At 43.3% G+C, this 18,444-nt stretch overlaps 2 protein-coding genes and 1 pseudogene across 3 annotated transcripts; 1 reads left to right on the top strand and 2 right to left on the bottom strand.

The window, feature by feature from the left end:
* Positions 1-660: 660 nt before the first annotated feature.
* On the top strand, positions 661-2,506 carry SMIM48 (small integral membrane protein 48). Its single transcript, XM_014589058.2, is given in 4 exon segments — positions 661-1,016; positions 1,018-1,087; positions 1,149-1,903; positions 1,984-2,506. Coding segments are annotated over 3 exon segments (357 nt in total). The 5' UTR covers positions 661-918; the 3' UTR covers positions 1,338-1,903; positions 1,984-2,506.
* Positions 2,507-7,589: 5,083 nt separating this feature from the next.
* Positions 7,590-9,467, bottom strand: LOC102476883 (NHP2-like protein 1 pseudogene; annotated as a pseudogene).
* On the bottom strand, positions 8,925-18,131 carry MIS12 (MIS12 kinetochore complex component). 2 transcript variants are annotated; one of them, XM_006151885.3, is made up of 2 exons: positions 17,871-18,131; positions 8,925-11,495 (listed from the first exon to the last, which is right to left on the bottom strand). In XM_006151885.3, the coding sequence occupies exon 2, from the start codon at positions 11,453-11,455 to the stop codon at positions 10,835-10,837; it is 621 nt and encodes a 206-aa protein (XP_006151947.1). In that variant the 5' UTR covers positions 11,456-11,495; positions 17,871-18,131; the 3' UTR covers positions 8,925-10,834. The 2 variants fall into 2 exon arrangements, with proteins under 2 accessions (XP_006151947.1, XP_006151948.1); XM_006151886.3 differs by lacking the exon at positions 17,871-18,131 and adding an exon at positions 17,311-17,851.
* Between the last annotated feature and the right edge of the window lie 313 nt (positions 18,132-18,444).

The raw sequence follows: 18,444 nt of genomic DNA, 5'->3' as shown, positions 1-18,444 counted from the left end.
ACCTGGCAGCTTGCTTTCTCTCTCTCTCTCTCTCTCTCTCTCTCTGTCTCTGGTCAAATTTTTTAAAATAACAAATAGAATAAAAAAATAAATCTTTAAAAAAAAAAAAACACCTCTAGGTGGGAACTCAAACCTCAGTGATCATGTGGGATCCAGCTTCCCTTAAGCACTAGGCTAGGAGCAGGCCATTAAAGTCTATTTCTAATCCTTTCATATATAAAGTGCCCCCCAAAGCTGGAGCCTTGCGTGTGTGGGAGAGGAGCAAGAACAGAAAACAGGATGTACAAACACAGATGGAGATTTAGAGAAAAAAGAGGAAGAGAAATGCCCCAACTCTAACTGTGCTGTCTCTGGACCTTGGGATACAAGAGGCTTTATTTTGTTACTGTCTGCTTATTCTGCTTTGTTAAGTTTCAAGTTTTCTTCAAATATAATGTGTTAAATAGCTTTTTCACGTATTAAATTTTAATATGTTAAAAGACCCCATAATAAACATTTCTAGAAAAGTTCCTCATGCAACTACGAACCTGGACGTTTCCATTTCAAGCTCTTGCGTGTTGAGCCCCCTTTTGTGCCTAGGGGTCCCAGCTAGCCTCTCCTGGGTGCGCTGCCCGTCTCGTTGCCATGGAGACCAACCTTGGCGTACCGACTTGAGCTGCGCGGGCCTGGGGGCTGGAACTAGGCGAGCCAACGTCTGGCAACAGGCGGCTGTTAGAAGGAGGAGCCACGGAAAGCGGCGTCTCTGCTGAAAGGCCCAGCGGACCCTGCAGAGGGCCCCTGCACGGCTGGCCCCGCCCTGTCGCACCCACCGCGGGTGGTAGAAATACAGCTGCAGCCGTCGCTCGCCAGCTGTGCTGCGACTTGCCCCAGAGCTGACCGCGCAGACCCAGTTGACCGACCTGTCCGCGCTCAGTGCCAATGGCTGACGGACTCTTTCAGCGCAAACCCTGGGGCCGGGAGCAGCCTCGTCCGGACCCCGACACTGAATCCGAAGAGCTGTTTGACAAGACACTTACGGCCAGCGGCCCGCGCACCCAAGTCTGCGTCGGCCGCGGGCAAGAAAGCTGGTCGGCGCGCGGGCGGGAAGGCCCAGGGAGCCCGCTTGGGGCAGCCCCCCAAGGGGGCCGCGGCGCCCCCGCCCCAGGAAGGCCCAGGGAGCCCGCTTGGGGCAGCCCCCGAAGGGGGCCGCGCGTCCCCAGCCCAAGGAGGACGCGCCTCCACAGGACGAGGGCTGCTATCTCGACCATTTTCCACACCTCTCCATCTTTATCTACGCTGCCATCGCCTTCTCCATCACCTCCTGCATCTTTACCTATATCCATTTACAGCTTGCTTGAGTGACCAGGGCGGGGTGGGGTGGGCGCAGAGTTAATGGGGGAGGGGAGAAGAAGGGCTCAGCATTTGTGTTTTCAAGATGCGCCGCGCCCCCTGTATTCAGCTTTATTTCCCTGTTGTCACTGTCTTTGCTTAGCTGCCCATCAGTAGGAAGTCCAAAGTAGCTGCTGGTAATGAAATAAAGGTGCTATTTGCACCTGCAGATTGGGGGCGGGGTAGTCAGCCGTCTACGTTTTGCATTCCGGAGTGCACTGTGTTACTAGAATAATTTCCCTGACCCCTACTGTTTTGTAACCTGGAGACTTGGTATGCAGGTAGCCCATCATTTTGGGTTTGGGGATCAAAAATAAGACTGCCCTTTTGTTCTTTGGGGGATGAGTCAGACCCAGGCCTGGGGGGTCTTCCAGAGAAGGCCCCGCGGGGAGGGTCGGCATAGGCCCGGAGCTCTGTGATGCTGCATCGCCCCCAGGAGGAGCTAGCTGTGTCCCAGAGTCCGCGCAGTCAGAACTCTGCGCGAGAAGCTTGCAGACGCGGGCGCGCAGCGGGCAGAGCCAGATCGCTGGACGTGGTGAGTGGTGTTTCTTCGGGTACCATACCATGCCACCAGGGACTCAGGCTGACCTGGAGTGTACGTTTTTCTTGCCTTAGGCTTTGTTGCCACTACGCAGCGGAGCTGAAACTCGCAGCCAGAGGAGCTGTCCGACCCAGGAGGCCAACTCCGGATGTGTCCTAGACTGCGAAGGACCGGCGGCTACAGATTTTCTGGGATTCCAGCCCAGAGCTTGTGCGCTCCGCAGGATGAGATTTTTGGGGTCCCTGACTGGGGTCGGGCAGGAGGGCTATTATTGGGACTCTGGGGTGGCTTCATTCTAGCCCAGAGCCCTTCTGAATCTGTAAGACCCAAGAGGAAGGGGCTGGTGAATCTGTCATTGACTAGTTTGTGTTGAAAACCACCCGACCCCTAGGAATTTGTCACCTCAGACCCAGAGGGCCTAATATCAGTAACCATCCTGGCAGATTATTCACCCGCCTGCCACCTGTTAAATATCAAAATGCAGCTAACATTGCATATAGTTTACTTGGAAATGTCTGTAACTGTGGCACCTCTGTAGAATAAACCACCTCTTTTTCAGTCTCCTTTATATTCAGTTCTTCCTTAATTTCCAGCTATTCAGTGGGGCCTGCAAACTTCCTAGTCTACTCCAAACTACCCCATGATCTTCACAGCATCTCTACTGCCCCTCCAAAACAAACTTCAATCCGTATCTAGTATTCCAAGACACAGCATCTCCCTCCACCAGTTATACGCACTCTTTAATGGCACCTTTCTACCTATCGGTTCTCCATAACATGCCAGTATCCAGTTCTACCATCCCTTAACAACAGGTCTGCCAATATCCCATTGGCATTACCTACTGTCCCTCAGCATTTAGTCTTCATTTGCTTCCTAATACACTTCCCCAGCTAAATTCTGGAATTTGCTGCTTGACTCATGCAGCTGGGATCTTTATAAGCTTAGTGTTTTCCAATACCAGAGCCTGGTCATTTCCTAGTCCTGACTTCTCATAATCCTGGCTTCAATATTCCCCTGAGTATCCAGCCTCCCTTTATTTTAAAATTCATCATGCTATTACCCAAATACTTGACCACTGTTGCCCCAATATTATACTCTAGCCTTCCTTAACATTTACCTCATTGCTGCTGTCCTCAATACTGAGCTCACTAAGCCAACCCAAATTCAATCACCTTCTTCCCATACCCCCATGTTTTCTCCTATTGGCTCACTGTTTTCCCCCATACCTGCTAGTCTCCTTGAAATTTCTGGTTCCATTGAGCTCCAATGTTTGGCCTGTATTTTATTTTCTTTCCTCCTCCTCCTCCTCCTCCTCCTCCTTCTTTTTTTAATTTGCTGTAGGGAGGGACCAGCAGGTGGCATGGTGGTTAAGGTGCTGGACACTCCCACATGGCTAACTACGGTTCAAGTCCCACACCTGGTGGCTTGCTCCCCACCTCCCTCCACCCCACCCCGTGTGTGTCTCTCTTTAGTCAAAGTTTAAAAGAAAAGGGAACCAGCAGTTAGCGTAATGGCTATGTCGCTGGACTCCCACGTAGTCGACCGCGGTTCGTGTCCCGGACCCGGTGGCTTAAAACTCACGCCGGGCGCGTGTGCGTGCGTGCCCAAGATCCCGAGAGGAGAATGGAGGAGAAGGGATTGCGGCGTGACCATCCCCCCTGGGGGGTGATTTCTCGCTTTCTATCTCTATGTCTCTCTCTGTCTGTCTGGCGAGCGCACGCGCCCTACAGTGAAAATCTCTCCAAAAAAAAAAAAAAGAAAAAAAAAAGTTTAAAAGAAAAAATGAATGAATAAAATTAGATAAATAAATAAATATTTTTAAAATTATTACAAAAAGAAAAGAAAATTTGCTAGAGGGTACATGGGCTCACTAGAGACAGAAAAGGAGAGGAAAAGTGAGAAAGCACTCCCCTAGAGGGATGACCATGCAACAATCCCTTCCTTCTCCATTTTCCTCTTGGGATTTTGGGCACTCATGCACACACACCCAGCATGTTTCTGAAACCACCAGTTGGCCATGTGAGATCCAGCCACCTTAACCACCATGCCATCGGCTGGCCTACCTCTCAGGATTTGGGGGCAGCATGCATGCACATGTGCCCTAGTGTGTTTTCCAGCTGCCGGGTCTGGGAAGCAAACCATAGTTGGCCATGTAAGATCCAGCCACCTTATCCACCACACCACCAGCTGCCCTCCACTCCCTCTTTTCTATTTGATTGTTTGCCAGTGGGCACATGTACTCACCAGAGAGAGACAGAGAGAGGGAAAGTGAAAAGGCACCTTTACATGGGGATCACACTGCAATCCATTTCTTCCTGCTATCGGGATTTTGAGCATGTACACACAGGGTGTTTCTCAACCACTGGGTCAGAGAATGGAACAGCAGGGTTGCCCATATGGAATCCAGCTGCTTTAACTACTAGTTCACAAACCCAGTCCTTGCCCTGTATTTTCGAAACCTTTAACATCACTGTTTATCTGATCTGGCCAATGTTTCTCTTATGTAATTTAAGTTTCCCAGGATATATGATCACATATTAGAACCTATCTAATTTCAGTTACTATTTCCTTAAATTGAGCTTTCAATTGTCCTCCAATTTCTGGGCTTCCAGTAAGAGATTACCTTGTCCAAAAATAAGCTTTTTTCTGTCGGCTCAGTATTTTCAGGGTTTGTCCATAAAAACAAATGGGCCCAATTTTGGTCCTTGTGCCATGTTACTCAAGAATCAAATTCTAAAGAGTCTTATTGGCCTAGCCAGGGTCACAACCCCACCTTTAGCCAAAAGGCAGAAGAGACACTCTAGTAGGTAATCCTGTATAGCATGCAATAGAAAAGAAAGTTTCTCAAAGGAAAATAGAAGTGCCATGGCTATTAGGAAGGTAAAAATAACAAACATCCACTAAATTGACTTTTAGCCAGCCACAAGTGTTGAAGAATTAACTGTTTTAGGCAACTGTCTTATTATATTTTGGGTTATCAGGGGCTGGGATCAGGGGAAGATATATGGAGACAGTGGTTTCTGAATATTATGGAACAGTAGTAAGTTTAAGTTTAGAAAACAGAGTTTAGCTATTTGGGCCAATGGAACTTGATATTAGAACAATGGATTAATTTTTCTTTTTTTTAAACAAAAGGAAAAGATCGTTGATTAAGTAAGAGTAAAAATTTTCTTCTGAGAGGTATGAGCAAGCCTCAGCTGAGAAAGAGTGGCTCAAAGGCCTAGATTAATTTTTTTTTTAAGTTCCTCCATGAGTGAGAGAGAGAGAAGCAGAACCAACAGGTTTCTGACATCACCATCCAGTCCCAGCTTCAGCCAGCCCTGGATCATGGGCATGAGTGTCGTGTGCTCAGGGGTTTCTGGAGGGGAACCCAGAACCCTCTCAATTAGATCAGTCTTACAAAGTCTCACATTTTACCACTACACCACCATCCAGTCCCCATTGTTAATTTTTGATATGTGTCATTGCTGATGAAGTAACAAACATTGATCAGCGAAACAGATACAACCCTTCCCTTCATGGAGTTCAGCTGGCAAATAATGGAACTTACCTCATGGCAGGCTTAGTGTGGTATATAGCATAAATTCATTGAATTCTCACAATCCTATGAAGTAGGTTGTATTATTCTCCCCATTGTACAGATGAGAAAACAAGCATAGGTGACATGATCTGCCTAAGGTCACAGCACTCGTAATGGATTAAGATTTTGAACCCAGGCATTATTACTGGAGTGTGTACCCTTGGTTTTTACTAGTTTATTGAGATATAATTTACAGAACACACAACTCATTCCATGTTAAAGTATACATTCAATGGCTTTTAGTATATTCAGAGTCATGTGACCATCATCACAATCAGTATTAGGACATTTTCATCAGCCCCAAGAGAAACCCCACATCCTTAACCCAATGCCCTCTAACCCATCCCCAAACAAATCCCTATGCAACCACGATAAAATTTTTTGTCTCTACAGATTTTCCTATTCTGTATATTTCATGTAAATGGCATCATACAGTATATGGTCCTTTATGAATGACTCCTTTCACTTAGCATGCTTTCAAGGCTCATCCATGTATTAAAGCTTCATTTCCTTTGCTAAGTAATATTCCACTGCATGGATATACCACATTTTATTTATCCATTCATCAGTTGGGCATTTGTGTTGCTTTCACTTTTTGACTGTTATGAACAACACTGCTAGGAACATTTGTGTATGCATTTTTATGTGGGCATACATTTTAATTTCTCTAAGCGTGGGACTGCTGGATTTGGTAATTCTATTTAACCATTTGGAAAAATCAGAGTAACTACCACTTCTCATTCCCACTAGCACTGTATGAGACTTCCAATTTCTCCATTTCCTTGTCAAATTACCTATCTTTAAAAAAAGAAATTATGATTATCCTAGTGAGTATTAATTGGTATCTCATTAGTTTTGATTTGCAGTTCCTTGATGGCTAATGATGTTGAGCATCCATTTACATATGGCCATTTGTATATCTTCTTTGGAATATTTACTCACATCCTTTGTCCATTTTATTATTTTTTATTTATTTTAGAGAGAGAGATTTTTTTGCTACATTATTTGCTATTTTTGCATGTGCTCACCAGAGAGAGAGAGAGAGGGAAAGCAAGAAACCACCCCCCACAGAGGGATGGCTATGCCACAATCCTCACTCCACCATTCTCCTCTCAGGATCTTGGGCACACATGCACACATGCCTGGCATGAGTTTTAAGTTGCCAGTCCAGGACTTGAACTCCAGTCAACTATATGGGATTCCAGCGACATAACCATTACACCATCTGCTAGTCCCTATTTTACTTTACGCACACATACACACCACTTGGTGTGTTTTTGAAGCCACCAGGACTGAGATTTGAAGCATAGTCAGCTATGTGGAATCTGGGCCTTAATTATTTTTCTTAACTGTCTTGTCTAGCACATTCAGCACAAATTGTGAGAATAATGAACATCTTTTCCATTCCTGATTTTTTTTTTTTTTTTTGACTAGAGAGTGCATGCACTCACCAAAAACAGAGAGAGAGAGAGATGGAGCCAGCAGGCATAGTGGTTAAAGCTCTGGATTCCCATATGGTCGACAGATTCAAGTCCTAGACCCAGCGATTTGAAACTCATGCCAGGTGTGCGTGGGTGCACTCAAAATTCCGAAAGAATGGAGAAGGGATTGTTGCATGGCCACCCCTCTAGAGGGTGATTTCTCATTTTCTCTCTCTTGGTTTTTCTGGCAAGCACACCCACCCTATAACAAAAAGCGCTCTCTAAAATAAAAGGAAAAAATAAGAGAGAGAGAGAGAGAGAGAACCTGCCAGTGGGGGGTCATGGTCATGCCACAATCCTTTCTCCATTTCTCTATCTCACCAGGATTTGGGGCACACATGTGCCTGTGTTCCTCAAGCCTCTGGGGCTGAGAACTGAACTACTGTCAATCATGTGGGATCCAGCTCTCTTTTTTTGGAGAGGTTTTTTTTTTATAGTATGTGAGTGCTCACTGGAAAGACAGAGATAGAAAACGAGAAATCAACCCCCAGGGAGATGGCCACGCCACAATCCCTTCTCCTCCATTATCTTCTCAGGATCTAGGGCACACACACACACACACCCAGCATGGGTTTAAGCCATCGGGTCCAGGACTTGATCCCCAGTCAACTACATGAGAGTCCAGCAACATAACCATTACGCCACCTGCTAGTCCTGGGATCCAGCTCTCTTAGCCACCTAGGTTACAAGGCTGGCCCTTCATTTCTGATCTTAGGGAGAGTCAGTCTTTAACCTGTGAGTATAAAGTCAGCTGTGGGTTTTTTTAGATACCTTTTTCAGGTTAAGGAAATTACCTTCTATTCCTAGTTTACTGAGCGTTTTTGTCACAAAGAAGTGTTGACTTTTGTTAAATACTTTTTAATATAACTATTGAAATGACCATGGGATTTTTTTTTCTTTCATTGTATTGAAGTGGTGTATTACATTAATTCCTTTCGGGTGTTAAACAAACCTTGCATTCCTGGGATAAATACCATCTAGTGATCATGTAAATCTGGCATTACTTGATTTGTAGTTGCAATACTCTAACTTGCCTCTGTGGTCACAATGACTCCTCTTCTGTCTCAAATGCTTTTCTGCCTTTCCCTTATAAAGAAACCTATCACTGGATTTAGGGCCCACCTAAATTCAGAATATGAATTGGAATATGAATATATTTTCAATTGGAATATGAATATATTTCTTTATTATGATGCTCATAAGAATGACATTGGCAATCTTCTCATGTAATAAAGAATACATCTGATCCACACTGTGGCAGGAAACAAGTAAGGGCTCTCAGAGCTGGTGCCAACTGTCCATTCCTGATTGTTTCCTTGGATTCTATATCTTTGCTGTAGCTTTCAGCTAGGTCTCCATGTTTTCCCAGAATCCTTCATTCCAGAGTCAGTTCATCCTCTGCCCTTGCCACTCCTGACCCTTTTAAGACCTAGGTGAGTTGCCCCACGTCGCTTTCACCCAGGCTGCCTCTGAGATCCTGCAGCACCTCTTTTTGGTATGCTGCTGCTCTGCCACCTCAGGGCCAGGGCTGGGGGTGGGAGAACATCGCAGTACCAGAAACAAAGGTGGGGTACATTAATAAATGATGCCTGGACATAAGTCTAACAACCTCACAGAATACATACTTCCTCCCGGATAGATACCTAACTCCTTAGAGAGGAAAGGAAACCCCTGGGTCACTTCAACTTCAGCATGTATAGGATGATTCTTTGTGCCAGGCACATCAATACAAAGTGGATAGTATTTGTTTCTACCATACCCTGCACACAGTAGGAAGCAAGCAGATAAAAGCTGGAACCAGATGTCCATCCCGGCTGCCTTTGCCACCACTCTGCTTCTGTCTATTCTGGGCATTAGTTCACTTCAAGAGGGAAGATAAATGTATGATGGTGGAGGGTATACAGGAAATGGAGAAAAACCACGCTGGAAAACAAAAATAATACAAAAACCCGGAAACCAGACTTAGTACTGTGATATTTTGTAACAGAAAGTAGTTGAAAATACTACAAACACAGGATACGTAAACAAGAAAGAGCTCAGGGAGAGGTAGAGGGAGAGGCGTCAGGTAGGTCGGGAGGGCATGGCAGAGGCAAGGTTTAGACCAAGACTGCTGAATGGACTGGATCTGCTGCTTTAGCTGTGAGCCTTCTTTGATGGTGATAGAACAGGCAATCACAGGCCTGGAGACACCACACGCTCACCCTAGGGCCTGTTTGGAACGCACAGACACATAGGGCACATTCTTGTCTTCACACAGCAGTGGGAGGTGAAGGATGATCTCCAGGGGCTCAGCGTCTGCGGCCATCACAATGAACTCAGAGATGCCTCTGTTGAGGGTTTCAGTGGCCTCATTGGCTCCTTTCCGAAGTTGCTTGTAATTACACAATTGCTGAACGAGGTCTAATAGTTTCTTGGTAAGGTGAGCATCTGTGAGGGGATAGGCCTTCGGATTCACATCAGCCTCAGTCATGGCTGCAGTTCCGCGAGCTCCTCACCCTCAAGGAGAGCTGCTGACGTCAGAGCAGGAACCCAGAATACCATAATTTCTTAATTATATTTGAAAACTCTTTTTCCAAATAAGGCAACATACACAGATTCAAGAAATTGAAACATGAATAATCTTTAGAGATATCACCATCCTACCCACTATAGTAGATTCTAAATAAACTACAAATGTGAAAATAGAATGTTTTCATTTAGGTAAAAAGCTATACTGAGAAAAGAAATATATCCTAATATTATAGACGACAGAAAATCGAAAACCAAAGTCTTTTTAAAAAATGGTATTATTTAATGTACAGGATTGGAAAAAGTACTTCTTGATAACAATCATATTCCAGGTAAACATAGGCTTTCAAAAATCTCTCTATATATTAATACCCTAAACTACTCCTTCTCTACATAAAGGAGAAACTCCAAATCCTGTTCTTTAGGAAGACATGGAGCGTAAGCAATACCATAAGAGCAACCACTATTTCCTCTTTCCTTGGATTATCTAGCATTTTACATGGACTAATTACAGAAAGGAATATTAGACTCCACTGAATTTAAACATAAGACAAAGCTATGATTTCCCACTGAAGGTACAAAATATTTGATGTTTATGAGTATACATAAATAAGTTAGATAAATATTAGGTTCATTGCAAATTCTAAAACTGAAGTATTAAAAAAATGGATATAAATACCTTTCAGTCAGTAAATATAAATTTCACTCTTTAATATACTCCATGCTTCCTTTTCTATCCCAGTGGTATTTATTCCTTTTTTACCCAAGGTCTTCTCCAATTAGATGCTAAATAGTAAAATTACTTAACATCACTAGGGCCTTAGTCATGAAACCAATTTATTTTGGAAACAAAAGCAACTTCTTTCTTCTTTACCAAAGAGCAAGGTTATCATTTTTGCTACTTGCTTATTTCAACAGTTATGTAGTTACATTAAAAAAAAATGCTATGGGGCAAAAGCATCTTTGTTGGCTGTTCCAATGTAATGACTGGCTAAAAAAGGAGGATCAAAGTCACAAAGGACTCATGACCAGTGTACAATTTTATAAGTATCTTTGGTCATGTCTTCAATTCTTCAGTTATGCTCCCAAATGAGCCAATATTAAATCAAGAATCCCTTCCCCCTTATAAAGGCCACTAAGGAACAAATGCTTCGAAGATGAGTTCAAGGTAGTAAATAGATACTTCAGGAGAGTAGACTGAAATAGAAGGAAGACATGGATTACAGAAAGAGTGAATAAGAATATCTAACAAAATATAAGGTTCACTGAACAGTCATTGGTGTGAATTCTTCATCATTTACTTTTTGGCAGGCATTTCTCCCCTTTATTTAGAAATAAAAGAAACTTATTTAGAAATTAAGAAATTTTCAGTTTTTTGCCTTCTTTTTCCACATTGTCTCTAATGTTCTGTAGTCTTTTGGAGTTCTGGACCAGAGACACCAAACTCTCCCTAAAATCACTAATCCCATGACCTCTGCCAACATTTTCAAGTTCATCAAAAAAAGTCAACATCTGTTTCAGTTTGGCCTGAACAATTTTTTGCTCTTCTAATTCTGTAAGAAGTGCCTGTTTAGTATATAATTCAGTCTTATACTTCTCTTGTAACTGTTCAATTTCTTTTTGGAGAAGCTGGAATTCTTTCTCAGTATAAGGATGTGTCTCTTGACATTTATCTTCAGGAAGCAAGATGTTTGGGGGAATACGTAAAATTAACTGCAAAAACAGTTGCTCCATTTTGCTGAAAAGGTTATCAAAACGTCCTTTCATGAAACAAAGAAACTTCTCTGTGCATTTACGAATCTGGACTGGGCTAATCTCAGAGTCTGGGATGCCATCCAGTCTCTTCAGAATAACCTGTTCAACAGCTTGCATCACTTCAAATAAGTAGTCTTGAAATGCAATGTAGATCCTAAGCATGCAAGTTTGTGGTGTGAAGCCTAAGAACTGGGCCTCATAGGTCATTGGATCAACAGACATCTTGGATTATTTTACTATGTTATTTTTAATTGTGAAGAATCTGCAAATGTGAAAAGATAAAAATTCATTTGGATAAAAAAGTCATTTGAAGAAAATAACAAATAACATTACAGATAGCAAACAAAGAAACAAATAAGGCGTTTGACAGTTTGATACCTTATGCCACTTCTAATCCTACTTGCCCACAATAAGATACAAATCATTCCTTTTCTGTGGATCTATCAGCCTATCCCCTCTCTCATTATTCATTTCCCTCATCTCTCATTTATTGAAGCACATGGTTCAATCTTTTACTTTTTTTTTTTTTTTGTCTTTCTTAACACAGGGTCTCACTCTTGTCATCCTCATGTCTTCCCCTCTGTGCTGGGACTACAAATGCCAGCCTCCATGTCAAGTTCTTTTTTTAGGTACAGTTTTGCTATATTGCCCAGGTCAGCCTCAAGCTTATAATCCTTTTACCTCAGCATTCCCAAACCACTGGGATTACACTTATTACTGTGTCCAGCCTTTTAGGACAGGGAATCAAATTCAGGCCTCCCATGTGTCCCAATCTGTGGAGCACAGCATCTTGGCATCACACGCCTCAACTTTGAAGTCTCGACAGCTGACATAAGTAATTCTTAGTCTCTTGACCTTCAGTGACCTATAGCTTCATTCTTTTAGCTACATGATCCCTGATATTTGTAACCTCTCTCCTCAACTGCGCCTACTTTTTGACCATTACCTCCTATACTATTCTTCCAACTCTCATCCCCACACTCACATTACACCTTAATCTTCAAGTCTTAAAAGCTCTCTGACACTTTCTTCCTTGCTCTCAGTCTTTCTCACTTAACTTTTTTCCCTAATCATTTTAGGTCCTAGGATCTATCACTTGAGCCACTTTCTTGCAAATGTCCTCAATTTCCTTGTCTTTCAACCTAGCCAGCTGGAAAAAAAAATTCCCAATTAGGAGATGAACAAGCCTCTTGTCAGCTTTACAATTCCAACACATTTTTTCAAGGGTCCAGGAATCATTCCTTTCAAATGTACACACCTAGGAAAATAGCATCCTTATTTCTCTGTCACAGTGGTAGTTTAACCTAGGTATGCTTTTCTGAGGTGTAACAATATGCTCGTCATAAAAATAAAGGAATTTTATTATACCTCTAGATAAAGACAATTAACTACAAGAAACCGCTATTTCAATTACCAGGTGTATTTAGGATGAACCTTATGAATGAATGTGTAATAAATGGTACAGTCAAATCTGAAGGGTAGACAAGATGCTGTTAATCTTGAGAATTTATGTATGCAATGGCTAAAGAGTAATTATAACTACCTGAATACACAGATAGGGTTAGGATAGAATTTCTTTCTGTTTTGGTAATCTTGTTCACAGATTACCTATGATATACTGTAATCTGGACATGCTTATTCATTAATAAAGTGGCTATCTTTTCTGTTTTGTAGTGAAAGTCCTCTAGGACTAGAACTTGAACCATATTCAGTCATGTAGGATCTGGCTCCCAAAGCACAAGGCTTAACCACTGCACCATGAGCCACTCAAAGCCATTTTACATAAGAGACTAGAGCATCCACAGATTTTGATATTCACAGGGATCCTGAAACAAAGACAGCAGCAGATTACTTTATTTATTTTTTTTTAAATCTTTACTGTAGGGTATGTGTGCTCACCAGAGAGAAAGAGTGAAAGTATAAAAGCATCCTCCCCACCTGGGGGGATGGCCATGTCAGTCCCTCTCCTCCATTTTTGGCCAAAATTCGATACTATTCAACATTATAATTACTGCCAGTTTGATAAGTGTAAAACATTTTTTTGAAAACCAAAACTAGTCCCACACACAAGTTGGACACTGAGAACTTAAACTACCTATATCCTCCTCTCTCCCCAAATCCACCTATTTACACTTTTAAAATAATTATTTTTATTTTTTTAAGAATTATTTTATTTAACTTTATTTATTTATTTTAATTCGACCAGAAAGGGACACAGAGAGAGAAAGTGAGAAAGCAAGCTGCCAGGTCAATCATGTGAGAGTCCAGAGCCCTTAACCACCATGCCCCCTGCCAGCCCCTATTATTATTATTATTATTATTTAATTTGCTATAGGGCACATGCACACACCAGAGAGAGAGAGAGAGAGAGAGAAAGAGAGAAAGAGAGAGCAGGCTGCCAGGTCTGGGACTTGACTAGTGGTTGACCACGTGAGAGTCCAGCACCTTAACCACACCACCTGCTGGCCTTACTATTTACATTTACTCTTTTAGGAGACCATATTAATATTTTCACTGCTCAAATGGCTTGATTGTTTATTAAGAATGCCTTGGGACCAGCAGATGGCCTAATGATTATATGGCTGGACTCCCATGTGGTTGACCATGGTTCAAATCCTGGACCTGGTAGCTTGAAACTCACATCGGGTGCATGTACATGCATTCCCAAAAGAAGAATGGAGGAGAAGGGATTGTGGTGTGACTGTCCCCCTGGAAGGTGATTCCTCACTTTCTGTAAATCTCTCCTGCCAGCACACAAGCCCCATAGCAAAATATCTCTCTTTAAAAAAAAAAAAAAAAAAAAAAAAAAAAAATTCTACGAATTCTTTCAGTTATTTCTTAGTCTTTCGCCTTACCCATGTAGTCAACCGTGGTTCGAGTCCTGGACCCAGTGGCTTAAACTCATGCTGGGTGCATGTGTGTGCATGCCCAAGATCCTGAGAAGAGAATGGAAAAGGGATTGCAGCATGGCCATCTCCCCTGGGGGGTGATTTCTCGCTTTCTATCTCTCTGTCTCTCTGTCTTCCTGGCGAGCGCATGTGCCCTATAGCAAAAACCTCTCCTCCCCCCCCCAAAAAAAAGCCTCAAAAGGGCTGGCCTCATAGCCTAGATGTTAAGGGATCCAGATCCCACAGGGCCAACTGGGGTTCAAATTCCAGTTCCCAGGACTTGAGAAACACACCCAGTATGGGTACATGCATACCCAAGACCTGGAAAGCACAGAGAAATGAAGGGATGGTGGCAGGATCATGCCCCATTGGAAGTTGTCTTCTCTCTCTCTCTCTCTCTCCCTCTCTCCCTTTCTCTGGCAAGCACAGGCACCCTGTGGAAAATTAAAAAAATAATAATAATAAAAGATACAAAGAACTTTCCAAAAGTTGGATGAACTCTCCGATGTGAAGCACCTACAATTTACACCTTAAGATTCTATGGAACCCAGACAGACAGCTCCATGGCTCCTGTGATCTAGCCATTTGGGGAGAAAGGAAGATGTCCCACTGATAACTGGGCCTCCAGCATCCAAAACTCGCGTGAACAGCCCTTCTTCAAGAGACAGACAGCTCCATGGCTCCTGTGATCTAGCCATTTGGGGAGAAAGGAAGATGTCCCACTGATAACTGGACCTCCAGCATCCAAAACTCGCGTGATTGAACTTCCAAGTTTGGGAAGAAACCGATCATCCACCAGATGACTAGAAATTGCTGCAGGAGCACAAGAAATATGGGTAAGCAGGAAAATACCTCTCCCACAAGGGAAAAGGATAGCTCCTCTTTATCCACACACAGTTCAATGGAAATCATGGAAATGTCTGATAAAGAATTCAGAACATTCATAATGGCAAAGCTAACAGAGATGGAAGAGAAGGGAGACAAGGAACTGCTGAAGAGGAAGGAGAAAGGAGCTGAAGAGTTCCAGGAGGTGAGGAAATTCATGCTAGATCTAAAAGAGGAATTTCACACTTTACAAAAGAATCAGATGGAACTGTTAGAGATGAAGGCTATAATACAAGAAGTCAAAATCTCCCTTGAAAGTATTAAAAGCAGACTAGATCATACAGAAAATAGAATCTCTAATGTAGAAGAGAAAATGGTTGGCCTAGAAAAATCCACCGCGAAGACTGAGAAAATGGCCCCAAAATTTGAGAATAATATGCGAGAAGTACTAGATACCATCAAACGTCCAAACATCCGGATAATAGGCATCCCAGAAGGTGAAGAGACTCATAAGGGCATTGATAATCTATTCCATGAAATCTTACAAGAAAATTTTCCAAACCTGGAGAGGCACTCAAAGATTCAGTCCCAAGAAATACAGAGGACCCCAAATAGAATCAACCCAAGAAGATCTTCTCCAAGACACATTATAGCCAGATTGACCAAAACCACAGACAAAGACAAGATACTAAGACTGGCAAGAGAAAAAAGGCAAGTTACCTACAAAGGGTATCCCATCAGACTAACGGCAGACCTCTCATCGGAAACAATGAGAGCGAGGAGAGAATGGGAAAATGTATTCAAAGTATTAAGGGAAAAGCAATTTCAACCGAGAATTCTGTACCCAGCAAGGTTATCGTTCATTTGGGAAGAAAAGACACGAACTTTCCCAGATAAACAAAACCTGAAAGAATTTACCAGCACCAGACCGGATCTCCAAGAAGTTCTTAAGGGAGTGCTATGTCAGTAAAATTAAATGCAGACACACAGAAATAAGAGTTCAGAAACTAAGAAAATGGGCAACTTAATTGTAGGGCCAAAAGCTGGAGTTGAGTATTACATCCCAGATTTCAATCTGGAACATCGAACCTCAACAGATACAGAAGAAAGATTAAGTACATGAGACTGAACTGATGAAACAGTATTCTACGACTTGACTAAAATATTGCTGCTTTTCTTCTAAGCTTTGTTGTCTGGTTTTAAGGACTTTTGTCCTGTCTTCAGCTATCAATAGATTCATGTTCCGACTATTTGAACAGAATACTAACCTGTTTCTAGGCTTTAAGTTTCAAAGAAATATCCTTACCAGTTCAAAACTGCTTTTCTTGAAACCATCGGCTGATCTTGCTATTGAAAGTAGTTAGATTACTTATGATATTGTGTGATCAACGAAATGTTGGGGGAAAAGGGATTGAAAACAACTGTAGACAGCAGAGATAGTGTAATAAGAGAGTGGAATAGGGCAGAGGGCTAGACATGGGGTAAAAAACATATATATGAAAGTAGAAATGGAATATTATGGATGATAACATGCATTATTAAGCCACTATGCAGTATATTCTAGATGGGAAACCACATTTAGAATGTTGTGATGATGCTCAGGGAATGAATGTAAATTAATAAAAAAAAATTTCAGAAGAAAAAAAAAGGCATTAGAAATACCTATTTGATGACTGCAGTTAAGCTATATAGCCCTAGTTAGGTGCTACTTTATAGTATGCTCATTCTATTCACTGAGGTTTGTTTATGCCTAAAGTCAGACTTGTGTTCACGGATATGTACATATCAGCTGTGCTTGCTATTGAAAATATTTAGATTAAGATATTTAGTGAAACAATAAAATGGGGGAGGCATAGAAAGCAACAATAGATACCAGACACAGTGTGGGAGGAGGGTGGGAGATGGCAGAGGGTGAGATAGGGAATCAAGGACGGGAAAAAAGGCAAAATATACAGAAAACAATAAATGGAAAATGATTTGTTGACAATAAAAAAAAAAAAAAGAAAAGATTCTATGGAACCCCTTGCCTTGCTGTTTCCACCTATTCTGTGTGATCTCTGCTCAATTCTAATAAAGCATCCACAGTGAAGGACTCAACTTAAACCAAATGTCCAATTTTCAAAATTAAAATATTGCCCTTCTTCTCTATCAGACACTACCAATGTTCTGCTGAGGTAGTGTTCTCCCTAACCACGGTGAACAATAAACCAACACTGATTTAATAACTGGTTGTAAAAGTGATACCTGGGGGAAGATTTCTCCATCTATGAATTACCCATTCATATCCTTTCAAAACCACTCTCTCAAATCTCTTGTTTCCTGTCATAAACTAACAAACATCTTCAGTGCTTCCATATGACCCACCTTTATCCAGTGGTATGATCTTCTTAACTTTTCTTGCCATCATCTGGCTACTCCTTACTCCAACAAAACAAAGCTATTTTTTTCCCTCAAGGAAGCATGCCTTGGCCAGATCCGTAAAGGGCCATCAAATAACTTCCCTGATGAGCCAACCCTTTTAATTCTCATCGGGCCCTCTCTCCAAGAACTGACCGGACAGGTTTTACACTCTGATCTTTTTTGGTAGAATTAGAGTTCCTGAAGGTAGGCTGGACACCAGGACGCTCTGGTCAATATTTGCAGATTAAATGCAGAAGATGCCCAGGCCATCTTGGCGAGTTTAGTCGCCCAAGACCCCGCAACTACGTCGGACGGGACCCAAGAACCACCGAGCAGGGGCTGCTTCCAGCCGGTTTCCGTCTCCGGTCTGGCCCTGCGGCCCCGCTGCATGCCGGGACCTTCAGGTCGGCGCCCGCGGCCAGGCCGGCGAGACTGACCTAGCAGGCCGCTCGGCCGCCCCAGCGAGGATGCCCAACCCAGTCCCGCCCCTGCCCTCAGAGAAAACGATGTCCCGCGGCACTTACCCTAGCGCACTCAAGGGTGACGAATTCGATCACACACCGGCTTTTCGCCACCTCCTTTAAGCCAGCCTCTCCGGATAGGCGGCACCGCAGGCTCCCCAAATTCCGACAGATGCGCCCCTCAGCAAACAAAAGCAGAGGCGGGATGCTATCGCGCTCCTGATTGGCTGGCCGTCAAGCGGAGGGGGCATCTGGATTGGTGACAGAAAAGTGCCAGGCGGGAAAACTAGCTGTGGCCCGCGGGGATTCGAGGAAGGAACCGGTACTTACTTTCCTCTCTCTGACATTGGTGGGTAGAGAAGCCAGGCTCAGGCGCCGCAGGGACGCAACTCGTGATTGGCAGATGGGCTTTCCTTACGGCCGTAACGATTGGTGGCTGGCCGATTGCGCGGCGCTGATGGGACAGCAGCGGGTAGGCTGAAGGATCGGGCGCTTTGAGTCCGCCCGGCTGCCCAGGCCTACTGGCGGAAGGGGAAGTGGGGGGGGGGCCGGCGGCGGTGGGGAAGATGGCGTACCAGAGCCTCCGGCTGGAGTACCTGCAGATCCCGCCGGTCAGCCGCGCCTACACCCACGCCCG

The sequence above is a fragment of the Tupaia chinensis genome, unplaced genomic scaffold (genome assembly GCF_000334495.1).
Source record: "Tupaia chinensis unplaced genomic scaffold, TupChi_1.0 Scaffold000330_1, whole genome shotgun sequence".
Lineage (NCBI taxonomy): Eukaryota > Metazoa > Chordata > Mammalia > Scandentia > Tupaiidae > Tupaia > Tupaia belangeri.
The sequence above is the reverse complement of the archived record's forward strand: the minus strand, read 5'-3'. Positions and strand labels throughout refer to the sequence as shown.

Excerpts from the sequence above, each read along its gene's own strand:
- MIS12 (XM_006151885.3), bottom strand. The coding sequence starts at position 11,455 with ATGTCTGTTGATCCAATGACCTATGAGGCCCAGTTCTTAGGCTTCACA.